The 12,101-nt window shown below is 40.6% G+C and overlaps 1 protein-coding gene across 7 annotated transcripts in view; it reads left to right on the top strand.

Annotated features, from left to right (window-relative positions):
- Positions 1 to 12,101, top strand: part of MACROD2 (mono-ADP ribosylhydrolase 2) — a 987,478-nt gene that overhangs the window by 899,259 nt on the left and 76,118 nt on the right. For all 7 annotated transcript variants that reach the window (XM_081906344.1, XM_081906343.1, XM_081906345.1 and 4 more), the window contains 2 exons: positions 224 to 286; positions 4,424 to 4,489. In XM_081906344.1, coding sequence (XP_081762470.1) covers positions 224 to 286; positions 4,424 to 4,489 — 129 coding nt within the window. The remainder of the gene's footprint in view (positions 1 to 223; positions 287 to 4,423; positions 4,490 to 12,101) is intronic.

The raw sequence follows: 12,101 nt of genomic DNA, 5'->3' as shown, positions 1-12,101 counted from the left end.
ACAGGCAGTGCCATCAAATTCTTCAAGCCGCTTCGATCTGCCACACTGTTAGGGAAGTGAATATTATTAACTATTTACTTTTGTCATTTTTCACTTCTGAATATCCTCCTTTTTTGTTACAGATCCTGCCATAAATCAGCAGATTTATTGGCTGCAGTTATTCCCACGTTGCCTGATTAACCAATAAACTATATTTCATAACTTTTGTCGTTGTTTCTGGCAGGTGACAACGTCACAGAGACGAAGCAAAGTACCGATGAAATCGAGAGTCAGAGTCAAGAAGCAGGTTTGTGTTGTGCTGTGCTCTGTTAAAGCATTCTATCACTCAGGGTTTCCCTACCTTGGTGAACAATAATCCTAGTCAATGCTATTGACTGAAAACGTTTGTACATTTTCACCGGATTAAGTCGGGGCTTGTGCAGTTCTCCCATTGGAGACCAGAGCCCTATTCATTATGAATGAATGTATTCCTTCCAGCCCAGGAATGCAGTCTTTCCTGTTAGTAACTGGCAGCACATTACATTCCCTTCTTAAGGTGGAATAGATCCTAGAAACCCTGTAAATGGAAAATGTTTACAGCAGTGTCTTATAAGGTTCATACTTCAAAGAAGGAAAGGAATGTGCAGAAAATAAACTGAAGGAGATGAAGGAGCTTTTCTGCCTTTAGTAAACCTACAATTTATCATGTATATTTAGCTTCTAAGTAACAATTTTTCTGCGTGCTGCTTTACAAATTGGATTACTGACATTTCAGAAAGATTCGGTGAACAAAAATTCAAACCTTGAAAAATAAGCATCATTCAAAGCTCATAAAAGCAGTAGGAATAAACTGTGGGTGACATTCAACCAGGTTGCACTCAGAGTAGACCCATCGACATCAGTGGACATAGCTTAGTCCACTTCAGTCACTTTAGTGGGATCTACTCTGAGTAAATCTTAGTTCAAACCACCCCATGTTTAATATTTCTGAATTACACAATAAAAGTGAACTTTTTATAGAAAAAACTGTCATGCTTCCATTCAAAGCGGGTTATTTTCCTTTTCTGTTATTTTAGGTTTCTGTGGGGTGGGAGCTGCCCAAAGTGGCCTCAGCTCAACGAAACTATCAAAGTAACTACCCTGTAACAAGTAAAAATTGCTTTGAAAGCCCTTATCCCCCTGCTGCATTATACACTGGGTTATTTTTCATGTACTTCAAATAGCATACTCTTCATCTTGTCTGGCCCACCTAACCAGCACTAATGGTATATTCTGTTGCTTGCACATATTTAATTCAGGTAGCACGACCCATCTTTTAGTGAAAACTTTTCTATCAGCTCTGAAAGCTTTTATTAATACCTGGAAGCTACAGCAGGAGAGGTCCAATCACTCAATGCAGTAGAGCGAAGCAGCCAAGCTATCCAGCCTACATTACTGAGTCATTTGGTCTGTGTATACGACATTGTGGCTGTTTCTAAAGAGTTGAATTTATGTTACAGCAAAATCCCCTTCCATTCGTGCCCCTTGTTATGGTCCGCAGGAGAAGCACTGTGTATGAAACTCTATCACCCTTCTGCCATAGAATTCTGCTGACTCTGATTATCCAACTATTTATTCACAGTTGCAATGTTCTCTTGATGCTTTCTGATTTAAGCTGATTTTATCTATCAACCCATCTTTAGGCTATTTTTTTTTATGCCTGCTTAGTGAGCATCTACACATGTGCAGTCATGCACTCAGTTTTCATTGGGACTCATTTTAAATATCATTTTATTTTTTAAAATTGCAAGAGTTCCATTCAAATCCTGCCAAGATGTGGTTTTCATTTTGCTGTATCAAATCTTAATGTTAGAAATGGGCCTGAAAAGTATAGCTTTTTATATGTCACAGGTAGAATGTCTAGAGAATAAGGGCCAGGCCTTTAATGATTGGAGTTATGATCTAGGTACACCTAACTTCTTTCTCCCCTACTGTCTTATTGCCAGCTCTTGAAGTAAAGGACAAAGTAGGTGCTGTGCATTGGAGCGTCTTGCTCAACTTTTCTTTCATGTGGGAATGAACACTGCATGTGTTTTCTGACATGAGACATGCCACTTGAAGTCTTGCACATACAATTTCCTGCTGTCAAGTCCTCTCTCCAAGCAATGATATCTAATCACCTGTAGACTTACATTTACACACTGTGGACTAACATTGTCTTTGTCCATGGAGTTTTCTTGGTAGGGATACTAGAGTGGCTTGCCGGTTCCTCCTCCAGGTGGATCATGTTTGGTCAAAACTCTCCACTATGACTTGTTCATCTTGGGTGCCCTGCTCGGCATAGTTCATAGCTTTTTTGATATTCAATCAAAGGCAAGGCAGTGATCCATGAAGGGGCTTGAATTATGGTGCTGGAGGAGACTCTTGAGAGTCCCATGGACTGCAAGAAGATCAAACCTACCCATTCTTAAGGAAATCAGCCCTGAGTTCTCACTGGAAGGACAGATCCTGAAGCTGAGACTCCAGTACTTTGGCCACCTCATGAGAAGAGAAGACTCCCTGGAAAAGACCCTGATGTTGGGAAAGATGGAGGGCATAAGGAGAAGGGGATGACAGAGGACGAGATGGTTGGACAGTGTTCTCAAAGCTACCAGCATGAGTTTGACCAAACTGCAGGAGGCAGTGGAAGACAGGAGTGCCTGGCGTGCTCTGGTCCATGGGGTCACGAAGAGTCAGACACGACTAAACGACTAAATAACAAACAACAACAGACTTACATTTACACACTGGGCTGCTTTTGTCTGCCGTTTTTCCTTTGTCTGCCCAACATTGGTACAATCTGTACCATTGTATGTCATGGATTCTTCTCAATATTGATCCAGAGCAGAGTCCAGTGTATAGTTAGCAGAGTAACAACTTAAACACTTTGCAGGATTCCCCCCTCCCCCCTAAAATAGACCAGAGGCAATTGTATTTCATCCAGCAGAACTTTACTGATACTGAAGGCAAATGAGCATAATAGTCACAAATCCAATACATTCAGGATTAGCACTGTCCGTAAGAAATCCAGTTGCAGCAGACTTACGGTAACATAAACTTACAATAACTTATAATAAGTCTCAAACCTTAGCACTAAGCATCTATGTACAGAACACCACACCAGAAGGAAGAGAGATAGAAAGAGAAAGTGTAACCCAGGCTCCTTCTGGCCTTATTATTATAGTCAGCATGACTTTGACAGAAAGAGATAAGAGAATCAGTTTAAGCCAACTGTACTAAGCTTCTCTGAAGGAATAACCCAAACATCAGGAACCTTCTGCTTCCTTCTTTCACACAGAGAAGCTTCCAGAACCCTCTTGAATTGAGTGGAACAGGAAAGATCTCTACACATCAGATCAATACTCTCTGCACCAAAAAATGCAAACTGACACTGACAGGCCTGCATGTTAACCAATCAATAATAAATACATACCAAATTAATAGTCTCCAAAGGTCCATCAAATGGCCATTGAACAAAACGGGGCTCCTTCCTGAGCTGTCAGTCACATATCCCCCCCTTCCTTCCTTTCTTTCTTTCTTTCTTTCTTTCTTTCTTTCTTTCTTTCTTTCTTTTTTATTTTGCAAGGTGCAGCCACAGATGTGACAGTCTAAATGGAAGGAGAAGCTTCTTAACTCTTTCCCTTTGGGTAATTTTTCAATTAAAAATGGCCCCCAAGTTGCTTTCCCACCAATTAAAAGAAAAGATAATCGAAAATATCTATGTTAGAATGAAACAAGAATGGCCGGGAAAACTGTGGGCTACTCTTTGATCAGTTAAATTGACAGCATTTTGCAAATCTTCAAAATGCATTGTATATGTTAATGGAGCATAGGATTCATATTTTTATAAGAACTGTTTGTTTGTCCCTCCCTCCATCTTCACCCAGGTTGTAAATATATGTTAATAAACCATATTTATTAAAGAAATGACAGTCTTGATTCCTGGTGGAAACATGAACCTGGATGAGCCCCTGGAACCCCTGAAATTTTGCTACTTCTCAGCAGAGATTGGGGGTTCCACACAACCTTTGTAACAATGTTGTACAGAAAATTGGCTTTTCTATGAAGTATGTGCTTTCGGCTTTGTTTATTTTGATACTGGGATCAAAAAAGAAGCAGCAAATGTCAAGATGAACATCTTTCTAAGTGTCGAAATGGGGAATGAAAACATACTAAGAATATGTAAGAGTGTTAGGAATTAGAATGAGCAAAAAATGCTCTTACTTTGTGGAAGAATCAGTCAAATAAGCAAAGTAGTTGCACATCATTCCTTTGTATCCATATTACTGTCCCATGGAAGAAAAGGACAAAGGCCTAAAGCTAATGACATGAATAACATGCATTTGAGAGCAGGTGTAACAGTTTACAATCATTACTAAACTCAATTTATAATCTAATAAGTGTAATTTCTTTCTTTGAAAAACAGATGAGGCAAAACCTACCGTTGTAAACAGCTCAACAGATGGAGGAGAGAACGTTTGCAAGGAAAAAGGTACAGATAATAAAACTGGCTTTAAAAATATCAAATTCCCAAAGGGGATTTTATAAAGCAGTATTTTCTGTTAAACCGAGGAAAACCCAGGTTCAAGCTTTAAAGGCCAGATGTCAGATAAACACTTCTGGGATGTCTTTTAGAAAATTCTTTTTAATGAACCACTTGGCATCATAGCTGTGCCAGTATGGATCGATGCCATGCATTTTCATCTACAATCATTATAGATTTCCCATAAAAATATCGTCAGGGTCATAGAAAAACTCTGGTGCTGAAATCTGCAGGAATGTTCACGTTCAAAGGTTTATGTCTGCCTTCGTTGTTGCATGGTAGAGGGCTTCAGTTAGCTCTCTGGTGATATGGCAGCGAAAGAAAAGATAAGGAGAAGGCTATAAACACAACATGCAGAGTTGGAGAATGAAGACGCAGCTGAGAGAGGGAAATTACTATTTATTTTCTGTAGACTGTGCTGGGCACTCTGATCATTTACTCTGTGATTAAATATTTAAAAGTCACGGGATGAGGGGACGCAAGTGACAGCAAGTTTAGAAAACAAAGAAAGAGAGACTACCTAATTTAAATGTTTCCAGCTGAGTTTTATCCTGTTGAGTTGTTTGCTTTTCAGCAAGGAGTGAGACAGAGAGCCATACTGTTCTTGACACTTGTATGGTATCACACCATTAATTGCTTACACTTTCTTTTAATTCTTCTGGGTTCCTCGGCAAGGAGGGTTGTGGAACATGGTTTATAAAACTGTAGCTGTGGATAATTCAAAGCAGGAAGTCTCTTGTTTGTAATGAAGTAGGGCCACAAGTGTAGTCTTCAAGAAAGACTAAATAGAGAATTTGACTGTTTTCTTTTCTTTTCCTGAGATAACATAATGATTACCAACCACTAATCTGTTGATGTTAAAAGACACAGTGGTGCTTGTTTTAAAAGTTGTTCATTTGCTTGTTCGGTGGGAGCTTTTCGCCCTTGATTTTCTGAAATATCGTTTTAAAGCACTTTTGGGTTTGTTATTGTTTATTACTCTCCATGCATATCCCCTCCTACGGACATCTGATGTGAGATCTAGCCAAAACCTCAGCTGCAGCAATATTCATTATGCTCTCAGTTCTGAGTGACAAAACCTAACTTTGCACTGTTTTTGTTTTCATCATACCTCACACCCTTGCTTTAAATATGCAGTTTCTGAAAATTAGACAATTCATTCCGCTGTCTTTCTTCGTTTGCTTATCTGAACAACTACTGAAGTTGGAAACTGGAGGGTGATCTCTGACCATGGAGGTGGCACCTACCCTCTGTCCATCCTTGGGTATCACTTTCCTTGGGAAATAATTGGATAGTCTCTCTTCCACCTCACTCTCTCCCATCCAGCTTTTATATACTTCATTAAAGTTACAAACAAACACAACCTTGGAAGTAGTTCTCAAACTGAATTAGGCTTTTTCAGCTTGCTCAGGTCCAGAGAGGTTCTCCACCATCTCCTGTCACTCCTTGTATCCTGCCCTGAGGTTCTAGAGGGGTGGTGAAAGGGACATATGTCTTCTCTGGCTCAGCTGCATCCAGACCCTTGTTGGTTTGCCCCTGCACTGAATAGCTTGTTTCTCCTTCTTGCCTGATGATTTGGTTGCTTCATAAATAATTGGTCCCTTGCGTCACCCAGCAAAATTAAAGTCACAGGAGCATGCTGGTTGGTAATCACACAGTTCAAAGGTGGAGTGAACTCTTTATTAGCAAAAACACAATCTCCACAGAACTTGGATGAATGTTGGGCCTAATGAGCCTAGCAGCTCATTCCCAGTGGTCTTACTCCATGAGAAGCAGTTGCTGAGACTGAAAGTCCCATCTCCCCACAGCCATCTAAGCCCCACCCCCAGGCTTTCTCCAAGCAATTGTAGACTGTGTCTGCGTCCACTTCTCCTCTTCCGGGAGACAGAGCTTGTTGCAGCAGGAGGGGGGGGGACACCTGTGACTCTTCAGCAGCCTGGCTCATCTCTGCCTCTTGGCCTCCCTCATCCCACTTGCCTTCTTCAGCTTCTGCCTCTGATTCTAGACTTCTCTCTGCCACTAAGCTCTGTCACCTCTTCAGCTTCCAATGCCTCCACTTCCCAGTCGTGTCCGTCTTCTCCTTCTGACCACCCATGGTTGTCCCACCACCAATCCCCTGGCTCTGAGCCTTCTTCCCTTGGTGGTTTCCCAGTTGGTTTCTCCCACCACTCCTCTGCCTCAAACCAGTCCATGACAGGGCACCTCCTAGATCTTATTACAGCGTAGCATTTACAAGACATGGCTTCATTTCTGGTGTAAGTTTAGAATTGCCTCCTAAAAGCTGAAGAGTATATGAAAGTTAGAAAGATAGACATCATCTTCCGCATACTCACCTCACTACTTCTGTATTATTGGGACAAATCAAGAATGCATTATTTCATGTTACCAGAGGGGGCACTGGAATGCACATCATACTGATGGTAAAGAAAGTACTAGAAGGCTGAATAAAAGTTTTCCCCCCTCTGGTGTCAGAAGAAAAGCAAAGTTAAAAGCTGAAAATGACACAGGAGGTATGGCCTCTAGCATCAGGCAAATACCTCCTATGGACTTTGATAATGCAAATATTGCTGAAAACTGGGCCCAGGGGAAGGAACTAATCTTTGCAGGCCCAGAAGCAGACATGTTGTCTGAAGAATAAAGAGCTACATGGTCGCAGCTGAGCTTTTAGCAGAAAGGCAGATATATCTGCAGGGCTTGGGGTACGATTAGCAAACTGTCTACACAGGAGAAAGAGGGGAGAAACCAAAAAAACCACCCCTGCAGTACCAATTTCCATTGTTTGAAGTTCACTGGATACTCAGAAATAAATGTATGTGTAATGCAAACTGTTTTATGAAAGGCAGCAGGGAACAACAGAAGCAGGGGACAAGTTGGTCACACAATTATGCCTAATGAAGACTGTGCTTTATGACAGAGATTTTATTATATGATATGAGATATGGTATGTGTTCTGCATTGTAGACCCAATAGTGAGCTAATGGGAGTGGTTGGGTGCAGGTACCCCAAAGACATCAGAATGACCAGTTATAATACTTTATTAAAAAAGGCTTACAGCATACCAGCCGGCCAGGTCTCCTAGCCTTCTCTTGCAGAGATGCGGGACAGACACCGCAGCAATAAGATGCCTTGTCTGTGCCCGGGCAAAAGTGCACACATTCTTTATACACAAAGCAGCATACGTCACATTGCCTAGGACTGCCCATCACCCCACCTGCCCAGTTGAGGGCACAGGTGGCAAATACCCAAGTCTTACAGATAATTCCCCTTTCTGGGTTCAGTGCCCAGCACTCAAGGCAATGGATAAGGATACCATCAAAGCAAGACAATTCACTTATATAAATGCAAATGAACATAAGCAGTGCTTTTTTTCTGGGGGTACTCAAAGGTACGCAATACCAGCACCTTCCCCCTCCCCCAAATGTGGCACTTACTGTAACAACTTCATGGTGAGTACTATAGCCTTTTTTCCTTAAAAAAACCCCCACTGGATATAAGCATAGAAAAGGTAAAAGGTAAAATTGTGGAGTTATCTTGACTACCAGGAGAAGGAGGAGGAGGAAGATATATTACTTATACCCTGTCCATCTGGCCGGGACTCCCCAGCCACTCTGGGTGGCTCTCAACAGGATATTAAAAACACGATAAAACATCAAACATTAAAAATGCCCCTAAACAGGGCTGCCTTCAGATATCTTCTAAAAGTCAGATAGTTGTTTATTTCCTTGACATCTCTTGGTAGTTCTGCCATCCGCAGAGATGCTGACCTAGGAGAGGGCTTTCTCTGTAGCTGCCCCTAAATTGTGGCATTCGGTTCCCACAGAAGTGCGTCTAGCACCTTTGTTGCACAGGTTTCGCTGTATCCTGAAGTCTTTATCGATGGCACACTATAGTGTGGCTTCTCCCTAGAAAAGCATGGTATCAACCCTAAAGCACCACTGGAAAGGTGCAGAGAGGAAAAGATGATACATATTCTAGATATGATGCTTTGATCACACAATGACTGCTGAAGGGAAAAAACCAGATGCAGACATGAGTGAAGTAACAACTTGTAGACATTTTATCGTATCACCAAACAAGGTAGAGAAGAGTCTGTATGCTTCCTGTATATTTCATTTCTGTTCCCACCTCTAAAATCCACTGCTGTTTTTAGCACACTTTTCACCTGTAAAAGGTCAACAAAAGAAGCGTAGCCTACTGATCTATGAGCTGGTGTTTAGCAGTTCAATGTTTCCTTAGGTCTGATCTTGCTTCTTCTCAATTATAAAATAAAATTTAAACAAGGTCCCATTTTGCCTCTCAGCAGGCAAAACAAGTGTCAGGGCTGGGTGATATAGGCATAGCTGCACCTGCCTGGTCTTTCGCTGCTACAGAGCTCTTAAAGGAATGGATCTATCTAGTTTGCCTAGTTACCATTGTGTTCCTGAAACCTTGCGTATCTCCAGTAAGGGCTACTTTATTCTTCGTTGAGAATGGGGCTCTTTAAAGTAAGAGTGCTAAAGCTAAATAGAAATCAGAAATCGGGTTTATGCTGTACAAACGTCCTCGGCATTGTTTTCCATACAATAGAGAGTCTCAGCTTTGCGATTCTCTCAGGCTACTACCAAGAGGCGGCTTATTAGCTCTCTTCTATTCTTCCTGCTGCTCTCCTACAGCAGCCTATAAGAGGCTCTTCTTGGAGCCTCTTCTACTTTTTCCTGCCCATGAGAACCAGCTTTCTACTTCTCCGATCACTTCTCACTACCTGCTTAATGGCATTTACCTGATCTGTCTTCTCACAGCAAGATCCAATTAGCCCTGTTAAACTCTCTCCGTCGACTCAAGTCCTTCCTAAAGAGGTATACACACTCACACGGACTCTCCACATCGAGCACAGTCATGTCTACCCAAAGCAGACAAAAAACAATAATCAGATAGCTATGTTGGCCCATTGAAAGGGCTAGGGGGAATCAGAGCCAATGGTAGCATAACACCTTTATTAAGAAAACTGACTAAAAAGTTACAGAACAGGCAAAAACCATTCAAATTCAATTAAAGATCTGATGATAAATGATCACACGAGGCTTTACTAATTATAATGGATTGTTTCAGACCACCCGTAATTTGGCATTTCAAAACCAGGCACACATTTTATGGGTAAATATTCTCGCTGACACACAGATCCAGTCTTTGAAATGGTAATTGCAATGCCTCTTCATGCCATCTGATAAGTATAGTTGATATCCTATTGGTGAGTTATGAAGACTCACCTTCAAAAAGAAAAGAGGGGGCGGGGAGAAAAGGCCCTGGATAATGTACCAACAAGATTTATTAGTACTAATTTAAAAGAGAACTGAACTCAATGGCATCGCAGTCCGTACAGCCTGAACACCATTTATTCCAATGTCAGTAACACTGAGATGTTCGAGATGTGATTTTCTTAGTACAGGATTTGTGCATAATTTCTCAGTATGCCCACAGACAGAAAGGTTTTGGAAGGAAATCCTGGGCGAAATTCAAGATATAACAGGATTGTAATATTTGTCAGGAGCGTAAAGAGGTTTTGGTTGGGCCATATAAAAAAAGTCATAGGAGCAGTGACCTTGAAATGCATTCTTCATTTACTAGCAGTAGCATGAATGTGTATCACAGTTGGAAGACCAACTGTTTCAGAACAGCTCAAAAATTAAATAAATAGAAAGGGATGCTCCATCATTAATAAAGTGAACTTATTTCTCAAGGGGGGGCTGTTTTAGAAATCAAGATTTTTTAAAAATAATGTATTTATTGAGAGCATTTTTACCCCACCTTCATGTTGTAAAAAGAAACTCCTACAATGTGGTTTAAAGTAATCCCTCAGCATCATTCAGATCATGTGTGTACAAAGCCATTGGCGGGCATTCTCCTCTGAAGTTTAAAATCAGAATATTGTAGAATATCATATAGAAAACAGAATAGAGTAGACTACCTGAGGTGTTTTCACCCTTTTATAAGAACTGCAACTTTAAGAACTGGTGCCTGAGCTTACTTACCTCACCCCTTCCCTACTTGTCCCCTTTTTCTTATATGTCATGTCTTTTAGATTATAAGCCTAAAGGCACGGACTGTCTTACTACTGATCTTTTAAAGCTGATTTTAGAGGGGGTTTTCAGCTAAAGAACAAAATAAAATACTTTAAATTAAATTAAATAATTTTATAATGATTCCACGCATGTGGATTTAAATATGTTATGCAAAAGCATAGCCTAAGAAGGATATTTATTAATGCAGAGTCCAATTGCTATTGAAATGATTAAAAACTGTCTGGTGCATGACATATATTTTCTATAAATGCAATAGGCACTGTGTTGGAAAAGCAAATGTTTGTATCCACACAAAGTTATATTGCTGTAGATCAGGGGTCAGCAACCTTTTTCAGTCATGGGTCCACCGTCCCTCAGATCATGTGGTGGGCCAGACTATATTTTGGAAAAAAAATGAACAAATTCCTATGCCCCACAAATAACCCAGAGATGCATTTTAAATAAAAGGACACATTCTACTCATGTAAAAACACACTGATTCCCAGACCATCCGTGGGCCGGATTGAGAAGGCGATTGGGCTCGCGGGCCTTAGGTTGCCTACCCCTGATGTAGATCCTTTTCCACATTTCAGATTGACCCTTGAATATGTGTAGCATATAAATAAATGCTAATTATTACTAGCCTGGGTTATTTTGAGTCTGGGACTTGGAAAAAGATTCAGTGGCAGGTTACCATAGTCATCAAATCTTCCATGTCCTGATGTAACAATCTGTGGTGGAAAGCGGAGGCGATGGAGTCTCTCACATTAAGTAACCCTTCCACATAATGTACTAATTCTAATTCATTACAGCTTAATAAAAGTGTAATTGTGCATTTGAAGGTCAGCTAAATTAAATCATATGTTAATAAATCTTAAAAATAAAGCACCAATTACTACATTTCCAGGTGTTCATAGAAGCCTAGTTTCCTTTGGGAAATACCCTCCAGAACCACTTTCCTGTTTTCAATACAGAAATGAAGAAGGTGTCAGTCATCCAGGAAAAACGTTGTATTTATGAGTGAGAGTTCTTAGTTTGTCTCAAGCAGAATTTAATGTTGGCAAATGTTTGTTCAGGTAGCAGCAGAGCTTTCATAAGCAACAGAAGTCTGAGCAGGTTCTAAAAGTCACATTCAGCCACTTGTTTGTTTAGAAAGAGTAAAGGGTTGTTTGAAAGGCTGAGAAGAAATAGCCTAAACCTAAACTAAGTATGAAACAAGCTTGCAAGCGTGTGGAAAAAGATAATATTATAGGGAAGTGAGATTTAAAAGCAACTATTTTACACACACTAACAAAAAGACAAGAGTATTTTGACATATTTTCAAGTTTTGTTTTGGTTTTTTTTAGGAGTTATCAGGTGGGGAGGGAAACTGAAAAAAGGAGGTGACCTTGAGCGCTAGCTGGGCTTCTGATAGAAAAAGATTGCAGAGGCATTTCTTGTTAAAAAACAGCCATGCACGCACAAACAACCCTCTTGGATCAAATAACCTTCACTAGGGACGCTGGTGGCGCTGTGGGTTAAAA

This window comes from Podarcis melisellensis (genome assembly GCF_964234715.1).
Source record: "Podarcis melisellensis genome assembly, chromosome: 3".
Taxonomy (NCBI): domain Eukaryota; kingdom Metazoa; phylum Chordata; class Lepidosauria; order Squamata; family Lacertidae; genus Podarcis; species Podarcis melisellensis.
Note: the sequence above shows the minus strand (reverse complement) of the source record. Positions and strands in the feature narration are given on the sequence as shown.